Source organism: Lissotriton vulgaris, chromosome 3_1, assembly GCF_964263255.1.
Source record: "Lissotriton vulgaris chromosome 3_1, aLisVul1.2, whole genome shotgun sequence".
In the NCBI taxonomy this organism is placed as follows: Eukaryota; Metazoa; Chordata; class Amphibia; order Caudata; family Salamandridae; genus Lissotriton; species Lissotriton vulgaris.
In genome coordinates, this window is record NC_141689.1 from 918,265,400 (window position 1) to 918,287,670 (window position 22,271).

The window sequence follows — 22,271 nt, forward strand, 5'->3', positions numbered from 1 at the left end:
GGCTTGGCCGTCAATCAGATTGTGATAAGTCTGATAGTACTGAGAACATTCACTAAAGCAATCTACAAGCCAGGTATTAGAAGAGGGATAGGTCTAGGATCCAAACAAACTAATTGTGTAATTGATTCCACACAAATATAAAAATAACCCAGAGGTAGGACCTGTATAGAGCTTTAACGTATTAGCCTATGATATGTATCCAGGCCAATGCACGGCGCCACCCCCCTTCGGGGAGTGGCGCCGTTAGTGGTAAACAAAGTGCCACTTTAGATGTTCCCCTTCCGGGTCAGCCGACCCGGAAGGGGAATCGTGGTAGCCCAATAGGACCGGGGCTTATTGGTGACTCGGAAGTACTCTCTGGGCGCGAGGCTTAAATGCCATCGCCCATTTTAAGACCCCCTCTTTGTTTGCTGGCCAGCCGAGGAGTCGGACCTCCGTGAAGCGGACACCCACCCACCCAACCCCAAAAGTTAGGTATTTCAGCAGGTCAAGAGCGGGGTTTCCGGACAAGAATAACACGGGAACTTCTTGTCCAGTGACAGTTTCCACCTTTGAACAGGTTTTTAGAAATCATCATGGACTCCGGGGCTGGCAGGAGAGTTGAGGCTGACCTGCTGGTGGCCTTAGCTTCTCCAGCCCTACCCTGGAAGCCGCTGGTTGCCCAAGTGGGGGCTTATAATTCACCTGCGGCTCTGTTGACCAAAAGGGGGTTAACGAAAAGAGAGCAGGCTATCTGGGTTGTGGCCTGCTGGCGCAGCCCTGAAGTTAAACCAAATGCCCAATGGAGAATGGGCGGTAAAAGACTAATTTTGTAGATAAGAGTGAATTTTTAATGATGTGATATGAAAAGTAATTTGGACTTTAATTAAAGAATGCGGTCAATGAGGTAATTGACCTGTGATGTTAATTTTTAATAAACATACGCACTGCGGAAAATCAAGCGAGACTCCGGAGTTTAATTGGTAAGGGGGCCTCTTGTTGAAGCATGCTTTGGGGCGGGGAGTGAGTGCACTTGGTTTGCCATCTATTCAGGATACTTAAAATTGACAATCATAGAATTCCCATTAAAGCTCTTGGGCGACGTCCCACCCACAGAGCTCTACTTAATATCAAGGTATCATCATAGCGGCTGTGTTTGAAACTGGTATTCTTATCCAGCCACTGTGCTACCGTAATTTAGCTGGGTTGTAGTCTCAGCTGATTGGTGATGATTTAGGGGATTGTGTTCTATTAATCTATTTGAGAGTCTCCTACTTACATGTGGAGGCTGGATGATTGAGAGGATGCATGCTTCTCTGACACTATTGAGTTAAAAATGGAGCAAAGAAAAGATACATGTAGGACTCGTTAGGTTATTCACTTATCAATGTGGGATAGGGGTATGTTTCGTGTATTAATGTGATTTAACATTTGCGGTTAAATATGAGCTTGGTTGAATGATGAGAGGTTGGGATATCATTAAGGTATTAGGCTTCAAGAATGCGGCGGTCTGAAAGGGCGACTAAGATTTAAGATGTGTGTTTCTCAAACTGAAGTGGATTGTCTTCCTTTGTTCCTTCTGCTCCAGGATATGCAGTGGGCTCCTCGACGTAAGAAATGTACTGAAAAGAAAAGTGAAACTGGGACTCGGCACAGGTAAGGACACAGGCTTCACGGGGCGCTTGATACTAATTGTACTAGTAGTCTGAAAATCTAAGCAAACAAGGGCGTCCTCATTGGAGGAACCCAGAAGGTTTGCCAGTTACAACGAGAAATGCATATCACATTTTAAATCCACGTAGACGTCAACATGCTGGTCTCTCAGAAAGATGTAAGGAGGAAGAGACTTTAGTAGTTAGGGCTAAGAGATCTTTCGATCATGTGCATCTTTTAACCATGCTTAAATCTATTTCAGATGCACGGATTCTGGATACATTCTGCAGCCCAAAAATCAGGCCACTCTTTTACACTTGGGGCCCGTTTCATGAAGGGACTTACATGTAGTAAAGTTAGGAATGCGGAGTCTTTGCATTTGTGGCAGAGTCTCTGCATTTCGCACTCTCTGTAGTGCACAGTGTGGAGATTCTACCCCAAGTACGGACATTCCACCCCAAGTACGAACATTGCACCCCAAGGATGGAGAGTCCACCCCAAGGGCGGAGATTTCACCCCAAGTGCGGAGATTCCACCCCAAGTTCCGAGACGTTGCACTCGTTACTTTACTACACGTAGGTCCCTTATTGAATCAGGCCCAATATGTCTCTGATTTACTACACCAGCAGTGTACATGCATTCCTTGCTCCCTTCTGGTCCATAAATTCTTTTGGAGTCACCGCACACCACAAAATGTGTGGGGGAAGATACAGTGTTGCAGAGTGTGGATGATTTTGACAGGGAGAAAGCTTGTTCAGTGGAGATTGTAGTGAACCATGGAGGGTAGAGAACTGGGCCCTTCTTTTGGTCTCACTCATAGTTATGTTTTTTTCCTTTGCCCGTTCACTCTTCTCTCAATGTCATTCATGTCCCCTCTCCTTCTCGCTCTGTCCTCTTGAAACACCCCTCCTACCACTACCTAACTGACTGCCCAAATCGCCCATAACTGCCCCCTCTGTCCCATCACTGTCCACCTTTAATGCCTATCTCTCCTACTTTGTAATGGCTGCCGGTATGACTGGAAGTCAATTTCTTGGCCCACAGTATTGTCCAGTGACCCTTGATTGGGTTACAACAAGGATTTCTTGTTTAGAAGTTTCATCCCTGTGTCCCTGCCTTCAGCCTTTTATAGTCACCTTTGTTTCCGCTCTGCCCACCTATGTTTCTGAAGCAACAAGTAGGTGGCAGATCCTCTACAGCCCTGGCGTCAGTGCAGTGGAACAACCTGGGTTGGCATTTCAATTCTTTATTATTGGAAATGAAAGGAGTAATTTTTAACACCTAGGCAACACTTTACCTTTTCTGCTGTAAACAAATTCCTTGTTTACTTAATCTCCATATGCAATAAAACGAGCGAAATAAATCCCTTGTGTACCTCCAATAACATATATCCCCACCCTTTTCTCCGAGTCATATAAAACCACTAATTTTACCTCATTCATAAAGAAAAACAAAGAGAATGTCTATAAATGTATAGAATCACAAAATGCCACCCTCCTGTCTGATAGTGACCAACCCATCTCCAGTTAGTACCCTGAGACCCTCAGTTAAATAACTTCAAAATGGTTGCGTAAAATATGTGACTGATTTGCAGTGCATCAGGACCTAGATATACATTTATTTTATTTATTTATTTAGAAAGTTTTATATAGCGCGGACAAGATCCTTGCAGATATCAGAGCGCTTTACACAGAGAAGTACATGAGCATGGTTAAACAGATACATCAATAGGTCAAATGATACAAGTAGGTGGCAGCTAAGCCCAAATAGGTGGCTACAAGGCCACACATGTGAGTAATAGAGCTGTTAATACAAAATCAAAAGGGTCAAACAAGTAGTATAGATCGGTGCAGAGTACTAACAGATAGTAGTTCAGGTGTATTTAGCCATGAGGATAGCTTTTACTTCATTTTTAAAGAGTGTGGTGGAAGAGATAAGTCTTGTTTCGGGCGGGAGAGAGTTCCAAATCCTGGGCGCCATTCCCGAGAAGGAGCGCTTATATGTTTTTTCCTTCCGGAATCTTCGAGGTTTCAACAGAAGCTTGTTTGAGCCTCTGGTATTTCTAGTTCCTCCAGAGATTGTTAGTTTCTGAGCGAGGTATCTGGGTGAGTTTAGATGTACCGCCTTGTGTGTCAGGCAGGCGATTTTCAGATGTATTCTAGCTTCAAATGGCAGCCAGTTCAGGGATCTCAAGTCCGGGGTAATATGGGAGTATTTTTTTGACCCAGTGATGAGTCTCGCTGCAGCGTTTAGAGAAGCTCTTAGGGGTGCGGTTGTAGTTAGGGGGAGTCCACAGAGGGCGATGCTGCCGTATTCAATTCGAGGGATGACTAGTGCTTGTACTGCGGTTTGGAAGTCCTTGGCTGGGAGGAAGGGTTTAAGTTTCCTCAGAGTGTTGATCTGGAAGTTTGCTCCCTTTGTTGCCTTGCTGATATGTTGCTGCATGCTCAAATTGGTGTCGAGTGTTATGCCTAGGGATTTTGCTGAGTCCACGATGGTGGGTTGGACATTGAGTGCAGTTAGGTCTTTAAGCCAAATTTAAGTGGTGGAGCCCTTCGCTGGAGGTGAGATCAGAAGGAATTCTGTTTTCAGGGCATTGAGTTTGAGATGATTATCGGCCAGCCAGGATTGGGTGCATCTGATCGTTGAGTTCAGGAGCAAGATATCCTTGGGGGACTGTATTTTGAGATAGAGTTGGGTGTCATCTGCGTACATGTGAAAGTGTACATTGGATGCTTGTAAAAAGGTGGTGAGAGGTTCCATGACTAGGTTGAATAGAGTTGGGGATAGCGAGGATCCTTGGGGGACACCTAGCGTTACGGGTATTGGCGATGACATCCTGTTGTTGCTCTTGAATTTCTGCGACCTGTTGTGAAGAAAGGAGGTGAACCACTTGAGAACAGTTCCAGATAAGCCCATTCTTGTGTTTAGGAGCTCTAGTAGAGTCTCATGTTTAACAGTATCAAATGCTGAGGAGAGATCAAGGAGGATGAGGAGGCAGGTGTCGTTCCGGTCTAGCATTTGAAGTGCGTCGTCAATTATGTGAGTCATAGCCGTTTCTGTACTGTGCCCTGCTCGGAAGCCTGATTGATGCGGGTTGAGAAGATCAAATTGATCAATGTGTTTGGCCAATTGTAGTTGTGCACATTTTTCCAGCAGTTTGGCGAGGGTGGGAATGTTGGTAATGGGACGGTAGTTGTTGAGATCAGAGGGGTCGGCTGTAGGTTTCTTTAGGAGAGGTGTGACCTGACCAACTTTTAGTGAGCCAGGTATGCTTCCCTGTTGGAGAGAGCTGTTGATAATTTTAGTCCAGAGAGGGATAAGCAAGGGGGTAAAGTCTTTTACTGCTGCAGCAGGAAGGGGGTCCGTGAGGTGATTGGATGGTTTCAGGGTGCTGAGCAGTTTGCCAATTTCTTCTTCTGAGTATGTGCCAAAGGTTGACCATGTGGCATTGTTTTTTGGTTCAGTGGCTGCTAGGCACTGTGGTTTGGAGTAGAGGCTTGCGTCAATAAGGAGGTCGCTCTTTATGTTGTCAGTTTTTTGGGAAAAGAAAGCAGCGAAGTCTTCGCAGGAAGGCGCCTCACGCGCAGTGATGAGTGGTTGGGGTTGATCCTTGGATTGTGATCTGATTAGCTCAAACAGTTTTCTCGGACGGTTTTTTGCTTGGTCGAGCTGGAGGCTGAAGAAGTCTGATTTTGAGCGTTTTATTTTCCTGAAGTAGGCGTTTCTCTTTTCCTTTAGGTCTTTTAGGTGCATTGCCGATGGAGCTGATCTCCAGGTACGCTCTGCCATTCGCATGTCTCGTCTATCTTCATTGAGTCTCCCGTCGTACCATGGTTTAGAGATTTTAGTAGAGGTTCTTTTTAGCTGCAAAGGTGCAGCCTCAATAATTATGGAGGTCATAGCGTTGAGATACTGGTCAGTCAGTGTTTGAACGTTCGATTCGCCTGCCGGTGGCAGTAGGAGATTGCACCTGTTAGGGGGCAGAGAGTCTGGGTTGAGTTTTTTCATGTCTCTTTTCCAGACTTTTGGCTTGGATACTTGAGCCGGGTTAACTTTCACTTTTTCATTGATGAAGAATGTGACAGTATGATGATCTGACCAGTCACAGGGTTGGATGGAGTCGAGTTGGATGGATTCCTCTTTGGAGATGACCAGGTCGAGGATAGAGCCTTTCTCGTGGGTCGGGCTGTTACATATTTGGGTGAGGTTGAGGGCATCGAGGAAGTTTTTAAGACTATTTACCACCGCGTCCTTGCCATCATTCCAGTGGAGGTTGAAGTAACCCAGGTATATTTGGGTGAGCTGCCGTCCAGAATTGTTTGAGATCATATCCATGATTTGTTGAGAAAAGGTGGAGTTGGAGTTGTCCCTGGGTGGGCGGTAGATGCTGTGAAGAGAACATATCGGTTTGCCCTCACTGATAATGTCAAGGCAGATGTATTCCCAGGTTGTTGGGGATGGTAGGGAAGTAGAATTGACTTTCTGAACAGAGATGTTATTCCTGTAGATGCATGCGATTCCACCACCTAATTTGCCTGTTCTGTCTAGCCTGATAATGTGGTAGTTGGGAGGGACCAGAATGTCCATTATATGTGTCGAGGATTCAGTTAGCCATGTTTCGGTCAGGATGATTAGGTCAAGGTCCGTTAATAAGAGTAGATCAGCAATTGCGGCAGAGTGTTTCGAGGCCGATCTACAGTTGAGGAGGGTGCATTTGAGACGAGGTGTGATGCGGGTGGTAGATTTTTCTAGCGAGAGAGGGACTTTTCTGAGGTTATTGGGGATGGAGAATCTGCTGTTTAGTGTGGGGGGTCTAAGGGGATTTGAGTGTATCGTGGGAATGTTGAGGTGTGGGGTGGTTATGTGATTTTGGGGGGCTGGGTCGTAGGAGCGTAGAAGGGTGAGAGTGTCACGGTCAGAAGTAGAGTTGTGGGTGCGACGGGGGCGGTTGTTGCGATTGCTAGCTGGGAGTGAGTTCAGGTTGGGGGAGAGTTGAGTGATTATGCTACTGCAAGCAAATTCGTGATAAAAAGAAAAGATAGTGACTGCATGATTGTCATGCTGCGACAAGGAAAAGGATCACCTGATTTCCTAGGTGTAGTCTTGACTTGTTGCAGTCTTATTGCATATCACTGGTAGGAAGATAAAAATACAGACAGACAAACAGTTAACAACTGTTTGTCTGTCTTTTCTTTTTATCACAAATTTGCTTGCAGTAGCATAATGTATATCTAGGTCCTGATGAAAGCAAGGGACACACTAGTCCTATATAGTTGCTGAAACATGTCGACCACCTTTTCCATCTAGGTAGTTATTTGTTAAAACTACCTCTGGCTACTCTTTTTAATATTGGTGGAGTGAGCAAAACATAGAATAAAATTTCATATCTGTTCCCTCACCCAATTTTATTTGTACTATTATTCATGATTACTATTTCTTCACGTTATATCTTCACACGCACTGCAAATCAGTCACATATTTTTCCACAAATGAGTACTATTAACATTAAGATCACACTGGTCACTACCAGGTTCTTTGGAGGTTATAAGACCTGGCCTTCCATATTTACCGGTAGTGTCTCAAGTGAGTGAACTATAAGGAATCCCAAATGATGAAGGGCGGTTCCGTGTGGTGACTGATGGGTATCCTTGTAGATCATACTGAGATCAGGTTTACCTTCTAGCTTTTTGCTTTTCTCTATATTTCTAAGTAGGATGTTACAGACAGAATAGGTTTGATGTGCCACATATAGACTTTTTTCCTTTAGACCCATTGACACTTTTGTGATTTATAATTCTAGCAACGCCATCATCATGTCAGCATAAAGTGATCTGTGCATTGCCAGCTTGTGTCTAGGGGCTGGCTAGTGCGACAACATGTTACATACTGGAGCATCTATACCCCCCACCCGCCCGAAAGTAGCATACCAAGGATTAGAACATTGGAATGTTGTAGCTCCATTGAAAACAATGGAGTGTTCCGGGCTTATAATGGCTGGTATAAGCCCGGAGCTCCAATATTCCAATGTTTCTTTGTTCACAGCTCTGGGATTTCGATCCCCTCAAGCTCCCTGAAGGCGTTGTTTTATTTGTTAGAACATTTTTCCCTCTAGTGGCAGAATGTTCTAATAGCCTGATAGCCCTAGCAGGGCTATGCCGGCTTTTAAAGTCCCGCTGCCTTGTTAAAGTCCCACAACTTCAGCTCGGGCCTTTAATAGCCGGCGGGCTATAAGGCTATAATATGCAGGTTAGCCATACCTAGGCCAACAATCTTTTTTTTTAAATTATTTTTTATTGAGCAGAATTGAAATTTACAATACATATCCATAACCATACCAACAGTTGTAATTGATTTAAATTTTAAAAAAAACATTTGATCTATCCTCTTAACTTATATCAAAGATCCCTTCCCCTCATTTCTCATCTCTTAAAAAAAAGTTTTCCTCTCATTCTAACAAAGAGGATACAATGTACAAAATAGCAGTAAAGTGCTGTGAACCATTGTACCACATGATAAAATAAAGTGCAGCACATAATAACATTTTACCATAATCAAATAGCTAAATACCGCTTTTCCTAAAGAGAAAGAGCTAGTCCTTATATACATAAGATAAAATGCAGTGGATAATAACATGTCAGCTCTAAGATTGAGTTTTTTTCCCTCCCTCTAAGTCCCTCAACTCTTCCCATTAAAACTAAAGCGTCGGGCTTGCTACTTCCTACTTGTTTAAGTCCAAAAATGTCCAAACTGCTAAGTCCATCTAAGTCCCTCAACTCTTCCCATTAAAACTAAAGCGTCGGGCTTGCTACTTCCTACTTGTTTTAGTCCAAAAATGTCCAAACGGCTAAAAAAAAATTCCTAGTCACCCCTGCCCTCTTTGCATAAGTTTCCTCAAAGGTTTTAGTACGATAAATTTTTCTTTACCAATCGAGTAGGGTTGGGATTTTCGTTGTCTTCTAGTTCTGAAGGATCAGGGAGCAGGCCACCAAAGCAGAGATTGCAACAAATGATTTCTCGCTTCTAGGGATTGGAGTATTCGATCTTTGTTTTATAAACCCAAATAATGCTATCTCTGCTTCGGGTTTAAGTTTTCTCCGTAAATTTTCATTAACAGTGGAAAATACTTCCTCCCAAAACCGTGTTAAAATGGACACGTAAAAAAATATGTAGCCAGTCCCCCTGCCCGACTGTTGACAACAAAAAAACGTATCCTCTAGCTCAGGATACATCTTATGTAGGGTAGCAGGTGTATAGTAGGACATCCAGCTGGATAAAAAAGCCATTGTATTAAAATTAGCAGTTCTTAGTAGTTTGTGGCCCTGTAATGAGATCTCTTGCCACTCTAGTTCTGAGAACGTACATTGAGTTTCTTGGGAAACTTTATCTAGAAACCTCGTTACCAAAGGATTTCCCCATTGGTCCCGCAATATTATATACCAGTTCCCAACACCCCTTAGTCTAACTCTAAAAAGAGATGGCAATAGAGAGGCCGAGGCACTCTGCGGGAAGCAAAATGTTTTCACCAATTGAATGATCTGAAGAAAGCTAAAAAAAATACAAATTGCAGCTGGTTCCACATCTAGCCTGGATCTCGGGCCATTTTATGAATCTCCCTGCGACCAGAAAATTACCTAGCACCTTAAAACCTTTACTTTCCCAAAATCTTATCTGACTATTTCTAATTTAACCCGTTTACCATGGCGAACATTCCGCCGCGGTGCGGGCGTTCCACACAGTGGGCGGGGCTGCGTCGGCCGTTGGTCGTGCACAGCACTCCAGAGGTAGTGCTCGCGAGCACGCAACGGGTTAAAGGCCAATGTTTTACACTCCATGAGTTTCAAAAATTCATAACTTCCTGTACTCGCCTTAGTATGGTAAAATAAATGTATTCTTGCACCTAGCCCCAGCAATGTCTTGTAGCGAGTCTTTTTTGGAAGCTTAGCTGTTTTAATAAAGACTGAGGTGAACGATTCTGCTTCCTGAAGCATCTTATCCATAAAGAAACTGCCCAGAGATTACTTACCATCTAGCATTCTAACCATTATATCCAACAAAGTTGCCTCATAGTAAGTCCGAAACTCTAGAAGTGCAAGGCCCCCTTGTCTTATATCAAGCTGGAGGACTGGAAATCTTACTCTTGATGCTTTTTTATTCCAAATAAATTGACGAATCATGACATCTAACTGCTTAAAATATGTTGTATTGATTTTAATAGGAACATTCGAAAATGAAAATATTAATAACGGTAAGATGGACATTTTTATAAGTGCTACTCTACCAATTATTGTGAGTGGTAGAAGGGTCCATCTATCTAATAAGTTTCTAATTTTTGTAACCATTGCTAAGTAGTTGAATTAAAAAAGTTCCTCATAGCTCTTTGTTGCATAAATCCCCCAATAACGAATAGGCAGTGAAGATTGGGCTTGCTGTTGCAAAGACTCAGGCATATTTTGACTGCTGGTATTAAGTAATATAATTTCAGTTTTATTATGGTTGATTTTATACCCTACGATAGCTTCAAACTGCTTAAATTCAGTCAAGGTTGTCCTTATATTCTGTTCCTCTGGCCTGAGATAAAGAATAATGTCCTCAGCGAATAATTTAGGTTTGGCATTCCTTCCAGAGGCATTTGAATCTGCAAGTTGGCTTTAATTTTTGCCGCGAGAGGTTCTATAAAGAAAGCAAAAAATGCAGGTGATCAATCTTAGTGGGTGGTCGATTTTTTGCACGCCCAAAAAAAGCCACATACATGTGATCCACTACCTGTGAGAAGAAGAAGAAGAAAAAGTGGTGTAGTGTTTCTTCTTCTTGGTTGCAAACTGGACATTTGGTACTGGTACGGTAGTGAGTGCCCCATCTAATGCAAAAGGTATTATTTTAATATACAAAGTTAACATAATGTAAATTAAATAAATGCCACAAATGTTTAATAATGCATATAAACATATAATTATATAAACACCCAAACAAAAATATATCCTACTGCGGGAGCCAGTAGGTATAGTTAGGACCTAATTCCTATCTAAAAGCCGTTTTTGATTTGCCTACATCTTTGATGCTGGTTGATGAATATTCAGAACATTCTCAAAAGTAATTTGCTAGTCACTTCAGTTGCTGTCTTGAAAGTTTCAGAGTGATCCATGAAGTGGGGAACGAGAATATGGGGGGCCCTAAAACATGTTTTCCCCATGGTAACGCCCATAGGAAAATTGAACAGCGATAACGCAAAAACTGCTGAACAGAATGACACCAAATTTGGCAGTAAGCTAGCCTTTGGTCTAGAAAGCAGTCTTTTTGTGCTTTGGTGTAGATCCGTTCAGTAGTTTTGAAACTATTAACCAAAATACTAATTTGTATATATAGTGGCGCGGACCCCCCTGCGGAGGATTCAAGAATCCGGAGGGATAAAGAAGGCCCTGATAGGCTGGCTGCAGCTTGAAAGAAAAGCTGTGACTGCCATATTGTTTATCACATTCGCTGGGTGTAGGGAGGGGAAATACACTGTGAAACTCATCTAAATATATACAGTTATCCTGGCCCTAAAGGACACATCCCTGAAGGATTGCTTATAAGCCAAAAAGTGTGTATTGTATTTTTTTTCACAGAAACTAATACTCTGTGGGTCTTCCACTGATTTGAGCTCCAGTAGAAAAAACCCCATAGAAATTCACTGAGAAAACCAAAGATTACAGGGGCATTATAGTTAGGATGACGTTTTACCCATACAAAACCAAACAAATTCAGCAGTTATAGTTATACTCTGCTTTAAAAAAAACATATTTGTCATTTTATAATGCACTTTACAATATTGTCAATGCATATCACAGGAATATATTCCACCAGACTTAGTATGACAATCAGAGGGGTTACCCCTCCTTAACCATCAACCTACAATTAGAGGATAATTATCACAAGTATCAAGACATCAAGTGCCTAAACTAGTCAAGCTAAGCAGGTCTCTAGCCCAAGAGGACCTGCTCCCTCCCATCAATATGATTGTGTCCTCCCAGTGGTTTGATCTTCACATTTGCCTTGTCTCTATCGCCTATTGTCCTCCACAATAATGGACACCACAGGCATCCGTCATGATGTCAGGATATTTCACAAGGCCCTCCATCAGGTTATACTGCTCCATACCAGTTTGTATAGGAAACCTTTGCAGTGGCCATTTAAAGAACCAAAGAAAAAGCAAACATGTAATAACAATTATGAGCAACACAAGTGTCTTCGGGAGGTTCTTCTCCGTCTTATATCGGGCCTGGCATATTGCCAGTCCGTTACACATCAATCTCTGCTACATAATGAGAGGAATATCCATGGGAGGGTGTGTGTGTGTGTGTGTGTGTGGGTGTGTTTGTGTGTGTGAGTCGGTATATATGGGAAGGGCATAGATCAGGCAACCCCTCTCTTCTATATTATATGTTGTCCATATCATTGGGCATGAGTTCTAAAATAGGATTAAACGTGTGTTCTCCTCTTCCGGGCCCAAATGGGTGTCCATCATGTGCAATTCAGAGGGTCACCTAGCTTGTACTTCCTGAATCTAACATATGTTGCAAGGAGCTACCCATGTCACCTTCACTACCTCCCTCCCCCTCTGCAGTACTGTCTGCATCCTCAGGTGATCCCTCCCAAGTACGCAGCACTGCAGACCACAGGTCTGCGATGGGGCGTCTATTCACTTCTTTAGCCTCTTCCTCGATAAGGGCTCTCTCCTCGGCCGGAGCCCAGTTCTTTACATCTTGCACTCAGGCCTCTAACTGGGGATCCCCTTCCGAACTCTATACAAGCGTTATGTGCCTTTTAGCCAGCGTCAAGGCTGAATCCAAGAATTTGGAGCCCACATTCTTCGCCTTAGGACTCAGGAACAATCCCAGCAGATAGGTGTCAGGGAACAGGCAAGTGGGCGGTCCAATACACTGGTCAATCTACGCACCACATTCTCCAAAAACGAGCACAGTTTGGGATAACTCGAAGTCATATGTTCAAAGTCTGCATCTAGCACTGCACATCTAGGGCACGGTTGCGGCCCCCTCCATAGATGACCGTGAGTCTATGAAGTGTTAAGTAAGTCATGTGTATGTAGTTAATCTGGGTAAATTTCAGTTGCGTATTCCTGGATATCCGTTTAGGGTACACCACAACTCTACTGCATTCACTGTCTGACAATTCACGCCCCAACCAGGCCACCCACTTAGTTCTTAATGCCAGAAGTGGTCTCCGCGTCATTTCCAGCAATGCTCTATAGAGCCATTTCACAAAATTTTTTATTTTTTTTTTAAATATATTTTTATTGCAGAGTTATAAACCACAGGATACAGTTAATCAGCCAGTTCACTCGTGACATCCCCCCCGTTCAATAAGAAATCCAAATCGTACACAGCCATTCAGCCCGCATCCCGGAGGCCGGGCGGCATATCTCTTCATTCAATAGGAAAACATCACGGTGCATGTCCCATAGGGACCATGGTTGAAATATCGTTTTGCGTATCTGCTTTTACCCCCCCACCCACAACAGCATTCCCGTCCGCCATCCCAGTTATAATCAGTGGTACCGCCCTTGTCGGGACCTGCCCTAGGCGCTATGGGTCTGTCACGCCCGGCCGCTCCCCCCAGCCACTCCACACTCCACACAGTACCCACCATCCTAGTAGATCCAAGGTGCCCTAGCGGGCCACCATCTAATGGCTTCTGGCCCACCCCAAACTCCCATTAACCAGACCCCCCAAAACCCCCCCTCCCCTGGCAACTGCTAAGGTGTATGCCTCGTCCTGTCGAGCTAAATGGAACCACTACAGTGCAAGGTATGAAAACTCTTGTGTTCGCCCCGCGGTGTCCACCGGCTTAGTTCTCACCATCCTCATCCTCCACCAAAGAATCACGCAACGCCTGTACCACTAATTCCCATGCACGCGCCACTTCCAATGCCTTCTCATTCCCCATCTTAACAGCCTGCTTCATCCGGAGCACACTCTCACAGTCCGACCACCGCAGCAATTCATTCTTCCATCTACGCAGTGAGGGTCCCCCCCTGGACTTCCAATGCCACGTTATTTCCCTCTGCGCCAATATCAGACCCAGGTCGATGAATTTGCTCGTTACCCTGGTGTGTTTGGTATGCGGGAACCAGAGCAGCAGGCACGCCGCCATATCGAATTCCACCTCTCTGTCAGTCACTTCGTTCAGGAGTTCCCCTACCTCCGCCCAATAGGTCCCCAAGTGTGAGCACCCCCAAAACAAATGGTCCATGTCCGCTCCCAGAGACGAACACCGCGGGCATCGGGCATCCGGTACCTGGAAGTACCGCTGTAATTTCTCAGGAGTTAGATAAGCCCTATGAAGCACATAGAAATGTACTTGCTGAAAGCGCGCATTTCTCGTGCCCTTCCACGTGCGCCGCAGGATGTGGCCCCATACCGTATCCGGTATAGGCCGGCCCACGCTCTCCTCCTATTTAGCCTTGAGCCCTCGGAGCGGTTCCAGTCCCTCGTTCAGCATCCTATTATGGAGGCACGTCACAGCTTTGAACGTACCTGCTGCCATCACCACATATTGGCACGCCATAGTCGTTGTTGGTTCCATGAGCCCACCTCTCCAGTGCTTCTGCATGGCAGCCACCACTGCCGCGTGTAGGAGGAACCCCCCATCGGGCAGCCCGAACTGGTCCCGGAGCGCTTTGAACGGCGCCAAAGCCCCGTCTATGTATAAGTCGCCTACCACCTGCAGTCCCGCCTCTTCCCAATCCAACAACGGGGACCAGTCGCCCCCGTGCGGCAAGGCCGTCAGCATTCCAATCGGGATCTCCGGTGCATAAGGCCGCGACGCCTTCGCTCTCCGAAGGCTCCTCTGCCAGCACAGCCGGAGCGTCCGCTCCTTCATGGTGAGGGCCCGCAACTCGAGCCTCTGTTGCATGATGATATAGGACAGCACGTGGCGTTGAATCCCCCGGTCCCGGTCCTCCTCTGGACCCCGAAACACCCTAGCTACGTTCTGTGTAAGGACCTGCAACTGCGCCGCTAGATAATACAGCTCGAAGTCGGGCACAGCCATGCCCCCTTCTAGCTTGGGGCGAAGTAGCGTGCTCAGGGCCACTCTACGGCGGCCATGCCCCCATAGGAAGCCAATAATCATGGACCTCAGGTCTCTAAAGATCCCCTGGGGAATCCAGACAGGCAGCGTTCGGAAATAATAGAGGAAGCGGGGGAGCGCCACCATTTTCAAAAGTGCAATCCTACCCAGAACCGTCAGCGGGAGGGTCGACCAGAAAGACAGGCTGCCCCTCAGTGCCCGGACACAGCGACCAATGTTGCCCTCCAATAAGTCCGCAGTCGCGTGGTAGATGCGAACACCCAGATAGGTGAAGCAAGAGGGCTCCCACACCACGCCCAAGTCGCCGCCAGGGTCAGGCGATCCCGCTCGCAGCGGGAACACACAAGTCTTCGCCCAATTGACCTTAAGGCCCGACAGCCGGCCGAACTCAGACAGTAGATCCATCGCTCCGACCAATGCCCGCGAGGTGTCAGCGAGGTACAGGAGCAAGTCGTCCGCGTATAGCGATATGTAATGCCACTGCCCGCCGCTGGCTATCCCCGCGTACCTGTCACCTGACCTCGCATGGACCGCCAAGGGTTCCATCGCCAGAGCAAACAATAGGGGGGACAGAGAACAACCCTGTCGTGTGCCCCTGCCCACCGGGTACGCCGCAGACACCAGTCCGCCCAAACGCACTCTCGCCGTCGCCGAGGTATACAAGACCCTCGTCCACCTACGGAACCCCTCGCCCATGCCAAACCTCTCTAACACTCCATCCAGGAAAGACCATTCCAAACTATCAAAGGCCTTCTCGATGTCTACGGACAGGACCGCCGGAGCTCCCTCCCCGTCCAAGATGGCGTCCATTATTCCCACTAGGCGGCGGATATTCAGCGCCGTGCTCCTCGTGGGTATAAACCCGGCCTGGTCCCTGTGTACCAGGCCCGTCATATGTGGGGCCAGCCTGGTGGCTAGGATTCGGCTCAGAATCTTATAATCTACCGTCAGCATGGATAGCGGGCGATAAGACCTCACATCCGCGGCATCCCTGCCAGGCTTTAGGAGGGGCACAATCAAGGCCTCCCGCATGGACCCAGGCAATACCCCAGCCTCGAAAGCTTCCGTATACACCACCAGCAGCCTGGGAGCCAAGCTATCCACATACTGTTGGTAAAATTCAATCGGCAGTCCGTCCACCCCGGGCGTTTTGTTGCGGGCCATATGTTTGATGGCCACTCGTATTTCTGTGAGCGTGATCGGGCTACCCAGCTCCTTCGCGTCCTCCTCGTCCAGGACCGGAAGCTGCCTCTCCCCCAGGTATTCCGCAATGTCCTGAACCTCCACTCCCAGCTGACTCCGGTACAATTCCTCATAATACCCCCTAAAACGTTCCAACACCGCTGCCTGGGAGTACACCATATCTCCCTGCGCATTACTAATGCTGAGGATCGGGCATCCCCTAAGTTCCGGGTTAGCTAGTCTGGCCAAGAGGGTACCCACCTTGTCCCTTTCTGCATGTGCCCTGATGATATACTGCCTGTAATCAAAGCACTTCAAACGTTCCGTCTCGGTGGCAACCACTTCCTTCGCTTCCAGTAACTGGGTCTGCAAATCTGGCCTAGCCGGCCTGCGGCGCTCCAAGTCCCTCAAAGTTTCTTCCGCTTTCGTGAGTTCGTTCAACACAGTCGTGCGAGCATTCGAGAACCTACCCAAACACACCCCTCTCACCACCACTTTCATCGCATCCCATTCAGTGGACCTACTTGTGGCCGTGCCCTCATTCACTCCGAAATAACTATCAATGCCTTGCCGAACCGCGTCACTGAACACAGAATCCTCAAGCGTCTCCGGCCGAAGCCGCCATGTTGGTATCACTGAGCGCTCTCTCTGCCACTGAATGTGTACCAATAGGGGGTTATGATCAGAGATAGTCCTAGCCAGGTACTCCGCATGGGAAATCAATGGGGCAAGGGATCCACCACAGAGCACCGAATCAATCCTGACATGCAGATCATGGAGAGCAGAATAAAAGGAATAATCCCTGGCTCCCCTGTGCCGCTCCCTCCAGACATCCAGCAACCCCCATCTATCCTGCCAGTCCTTCCTGTGCGCAGCCAACCTGCGCACCGGGGAGTCCACCAGGGGGGGATTGGACCTATCCAGAGCCACATCCGTGATCGAATTGAAGTCCCCCCTAACACTATCGGGCCCGCCAGGAAAGAGGCCAAGGACCCAGAGAGGCTATCAAAGTATCGAGCTTGATCAGTATTCGGTGCATATACACAGCAGAAAACCACATCCCGTCCATACAACCTCCCCTCCACCGCCACAAACCGGCCATCCGGATCCACTACTTGATTCAGCACTTGAAAGGGTATCCCCACCCTCACCCAGATCAACACCCCCCTGGCATACGCTGAGTAAGTGGTGCCGAACACCTGGCCCCGCCATCTTTTCTGCAGGGCAGCGCACTCTTTTTTAGTGAGATGAGTCTCCTGGAGCATAGCAATCTGAACCCCCCTGCGTACTAGATAGGCATGGACTTTGTGACGTTTCACCATAGTTCGCAGCCCCCGGACATTCCACGTCAGGCATTTCAAATTAGGTAATGTCCCCATTCCAGCTTCGTACAGTCCGATTCAAATAACGATGGTTCATAGCCCCCCCAATGCAGTTGCCCCCCCCCGAACATACCCAAAACAGAAAAACTTCCCAAACCCCACTCCCCAGGACAGAGCACACGAACCCAATGTCCGCCCCCATCCAAACCTTGAACCAATGTCTCGCACTCTTACCCTGTGGTCTCCACCACAGTCGGCCTTAAGGGCCCGAGGGGGGTGAGTCACCGCCGACCCCAGCAAGCGGAGCCCGCGCCCCGCGCCTTCATCCCCTCCGACGCACACAGCTCCCCTACCCGGCATCCCGCCCTCCATCAACAGGATACCACCCTACCATGAAGTCTCGATCTAGTCCCAAGTCAATCTCAGCCGCAGAAGATACCATCCGATGTCTGTGGGGTCACTATCGGCCCCTTCGAACTTTCCGCCTCTGAGAGTTCCTCTCCCGTCCTGCTACCTTCCCCTCCCGAGTCCGTTTCTGCCCGTTCACTGTTCTGTTGCGACCCTGTAATGGCCGCCGTCGCTGCAAGCGCATCCCTCTTCTCCGCCGCCATTTGAGCCTCCCGTTTCTCCCGCTGGCGCCTGTTGCGGGATCTGATGCGTTGTGATTGCCTCACCCGGGGCTGCTTGGGTTGGTCTCGCCTACTTTTATGCGATCTGTCCGTCCCCGCTCTATACGACTCCAGCCATTGCCAAACTTCATCCGGAGTCTGAAAAAAGTGCGTAGAGCCATCCATAATGATCCGCAGCTTAGCCGGGTAGAGCAAGGAGTACTGGATACCTTCCTCCCTGAGCTCCTTCTTCACCGCTAGGAACGATGCCCTGTTCTTCCGGACCGCTTGAGTATAGTCCGGGAAGATTGTAACCTTACTGTTCTCCAACTCATACGGGCCCGACATCCTGGCCCGCTGGATGAGGAGATCCCGGTCCTTGTAGTGGAGGAGCCGCACCACCATCGGTCGGGGGGGGGCGGCCAAGCCCCGGCGGGCGAGCAGGTACCCGGTGAGCTCGCTCCAGAGTGAAAAACGGAGTAAGCCCCTCCGGCGCTACCACAGTGCGGAACCAGTTCTCCATATAGGCCACCGCATCCTCCCCCTCAGTCCGTTCCGGCAGGCCTACGACCCGCACGTTGTTCCGTCTATTGCGGCCTTCGGCATCCTCCGCCCTCCGCTCCAGCGAGTCCAGCCGGGCCAATATGTCCGTGATCCTGTGCTCTGCGGTCACCACCGAGGGCTTCAGGTCCAGCAACAGTTGGTCATGGTCCTTGACCCTGTCCGCTAGCTTCGCATGATCCGCGCGTAGCAGCCCCAAGCCTGTGGCCACTTAGGCAATGTCTTGATGCAACGCTTCCTTAGTTGAGGTGATCGCATCAAGTATGGCATCCAAACGCCGGTTCAGCCGCTGTTCTTGGTCGAGCTCCGGGAAGGGACTCTCGCCCAGCCGAGTTGATGTCGCCGAGTCCCCCTCAGCTCGTCTCTCGGCCACCGGCCCTCCGATCGCCGCCATCCCAGGGTACTGCGTCACAGGTCCAGGAGCCCGTTTTACGTTGGCGCCCGTAGTTCCGTGCCAGTCTCTGGGCACCGGGCCGTGCAATGTCCCCACCGACGCTCTCAGGAGCAATGACCAGTTAGACGAGCTCCGTTCCGCCGCCCCCCTCGGAAGCCTGAGGGGGGAAGGATGAGTCTTAGGGCGGTGGCCAACGAGGGTCCCCAAGCTCCGGGCAAATCAAGTCAGCGTCCCCTGGTCCCAGGACACAGCACCGCCGATCCCAGTGCCTCGATCAGCCGATTGCAGGATCTCTTGCCAGTCGGCAACAACTTGGCTCAGGGCTGAAGTTCGGGGCCGTCCGACCTCCTCGCCGCCATTTTCTTCGCACCCTCGGCAACACCTCGGCCGCCTCCTCAACACGGTCTTCTCGGGGCCAGCAGTCCCCCAGCGACTCTCCGATTATGCCCAGCTGTCCCCTCACACTTCAGAGGACAGGAGCGTCGTCTCCGGGTCGCCTAGGGTTCCGAAAACAGGAGAATTAGCGGGATTCCGCGCGGAGCTGCGAGCTCACGCCGCCATCCCGATCGGCGTCCAAGCCACGCCCCCCGAGCCATTTCACTAAATGTCATGCATCGCCCATAGTCACCATCAACTGCAGTACTGAATGAGCCTTGGTTTCCTCCCTACCATTAGACCATAAGTTTCTGAACAATCTCATCAATGCCTCATACGTTAGGAACTGGCCTGGGGGCAACACATACTGTTCCAGTAATTCTTCAAATGGGATCAGGGTCTCCAGTTGAAAATAGTCCCCACTGTACATTAATTGGAGCATAGTAGTTTACGAAATTGAACAGTGAACCATTTACCCTAGCAGTAACCCAAATCCACCTCCCTTGAGGATCTCTTGTTACTTGATGTATCTCACAATTATTTCCTTGGGCAAAATATATAGCTACCCCCTCACAGCGAGCCCTGCCGAGGCAAAAAGTACTCTAGAGTAATATTTAGGTATATGAATTTTAGAGTATTCGTTTTCAGGTGGGTCTCCACCATATTGTTTCTTGTTAGAGACCCTGTTAACATTTATCAATATCATCCTTAAATTTGGATCCATATTACAGAAAAGAGCAAACTACCATCGTACCATTTCTATCCAGTATCAACCTTAGTAATTATAATTATATCTCTAATTCTGCTCACTTTTTTCCCAATTATCTGCCACCCCCAACACTGTGCCCATCCTCCTCCTACATCCTTTACCACTCCCCCGTGACCCTTCCTACCCCTGGCAGATAAGGAATTGCCCACCTTACCCTTTGCCTGCCCCCCACGTAAACTCCCTAAGTCAGGTGCCATGTTATTGCACCCTGATGTGACCCCTCACCCCGTCCTGCCCCAGAAGAAAAAAAAGAGAGAAGAAAAACACAAAACATTTGAACAAGAGAAAGAAACAAAAAAAAAATACAATGTCCATCATGTCGAACAGTCCAGTCTCTTTACTTCTCTTTAGTAATTTTTTGCAGTACTTCCTGGGCTTCATCAAGGCTAGTGAACATGTGAAACTTGCCTTGGACCAAAACACGTAGTTTCGATTGTTGGGCAATGGCAGCTTGAGCCCCCTGCACTTTAAACAAGTATAGGAGCTTGACAAACTCCTTCAGACGTCGCGCTGCCGCTGCACTCATATCGGAAAAAATGCAGCAGTTAGGAACACCTCAAGAGGAAAATTGTTTCTTCTGGATTGCTCCGGTCAAAATCTGCTCCTTTACTCAATAGTCCGCAAAGTTCACTAAGATAGTTCTGAGCAATTTTGAGTAAGGGAACAGCTGCGCAGGGACTCTATTTGCCCGTGCGATCGTAATATCACCTGAGAACTCAGGGAGGACGTTCTCTTTAATAAAAGATTCAACCCCCTGGAGTGCTTGTGATCCTTCGCAACCTTCCAGGACCCCAACTAACCGCAGATTTGAACGTCAGGAGTGATTCTCCAATTCTTCTAGCTTTGTTTACACATTTTTCAGCTTTTTGTCTATTGAGACCTGCTGCTGCATCAAAGTCACCTGATCTTCCAGGAGAGAGATTCTTGATTCGGCCTCCTGTAGTCTTGCCTGGTAATATCCAACAACCTCTTCAATTTTTGATAGGTGTGCATGAAGTGCTGCTATCTCGGTTGCTTGAGTGGCTTTTATTTCTCTTATCTTGTCAAGAATAAGGTTGAGCATAGCTTTTATATCGCAGTGGAAGCTTATTTGGGTCTTCAAATGCTGAGTGTGACTTAATATCGAGATTCCATCGACCACTACTGTCGACACTGATGATGATGATGAGGGCTTCGCCAATGGCCGAAAGAGTAAAGGGGTTTCCTGCACAGCTGACTTGAGACGAGGCTGAGCCTGAATACCCTGTGTGTCCTGTGAGTCCTGATCTGAAGCCGGATGTAAAAGAGGGAGTGGTGGTTGCAGAGGAAGCAAAGGAATGTTTAACTTTAGCCAGAGACATTCTGTAAGGATTTTTCTGAATACTCTCCTGATTTGCTGTTCCATCCTGACTCACCACCGGAGACTTATTGTCCAGCCTTGCTTCCATATGCCAGACCAGAGAAGCGTGGCCTTGTTCTAATTCCTCTGATGTTAAGTTAATTTGTCTCTGACTGGGGCTTTCAACCCTCTCTTGACTAATGGCCCTTTGCCCCCCCCTCCCCATGCTCCAAAACATCGTCTTCAGAACTGATGGGGCTGGTAATTGGGGCTGATTCTCAACGAGCTTTCTGCGCAACCTACAGCCAATCTGTTACCCACTGTAACTGAGCAGACATATAATAAAGTTCAAAATCAGGGACCCCAAAGCGTCCATCATCAGGAGGGTGGCAGAGAGGCTCCAATGACACCCTATGCCTGCCGCCATCCCAAACCAGTTCCCTAAACATAGTATCCAGCCGTTGGAACCAAGATCCAGTGATTTTACTTGGGTGATTTGTGAAGAAATATAATAGACATGGTAGCATCACCATTTTGGATAGTAAAATCTGCTTCATATGATGAGAAATATCAGAGATTACCAGAAGGGGATGCATGTCTTGAGAGAGATGGGAGGGAGCCCACAAATTCCCTTCTTGTCGGTCTTCCTGAGAGTGAAGCACCTGTACTCCTAGATACTTAAACCTCGTTTGGGACCAGCTTAGACCATTGCACCATATGATCTGGACTCTGGCACCAGCCGCCACAGGGAATAAACAGGTCCAGGCCAGAGTACTGCGCAAACTCATCTAGCAAGGCCATTGCATGTTGTGCTCCTGTCGAACCATCTTATAAATCTTTGTGCCTGATGTTGATGCTCTTTGACTAAGTGTGCCCTGGGTCCTTCTAACCAGGGCTTGTGTTCTTTACCTAAAACTGTACCTTTTCTACCCCCAATTGGCACCTCTCTGGCCACATGTAAGTCCCTTGTAAAAGGTACCATGGGTAACCAGGGAAGCTCTCTAAGGACGGCAGCACC

The 22,271-nt window shown here is 47.8% G+C and overlaps 1 protein-coding gene across 2 annotated transcripts in view; it reads left to right on the forward strand.

The window, feature by feature from the left end:
• The window catches only part of GDA (guanine deaminase), a 763,322-nt gene that overhangs the window by 633,942 nt on the left and 107,109 nt on the right, over positions 1-22,271 (forward strand). For both annotated transcript variants that reach the window (XM_086961261.1, XM_086961262.1), the window contains one exon: positions 1,568-1,635. In XM_086961261.1, coding sequence (XP_086817387.1) covers positions 1,568-1,635 — 68 coding nt within the window. The remainder of the gene's footprint in view (positions 1-1,567; positions 1,636-22,271) is intronic.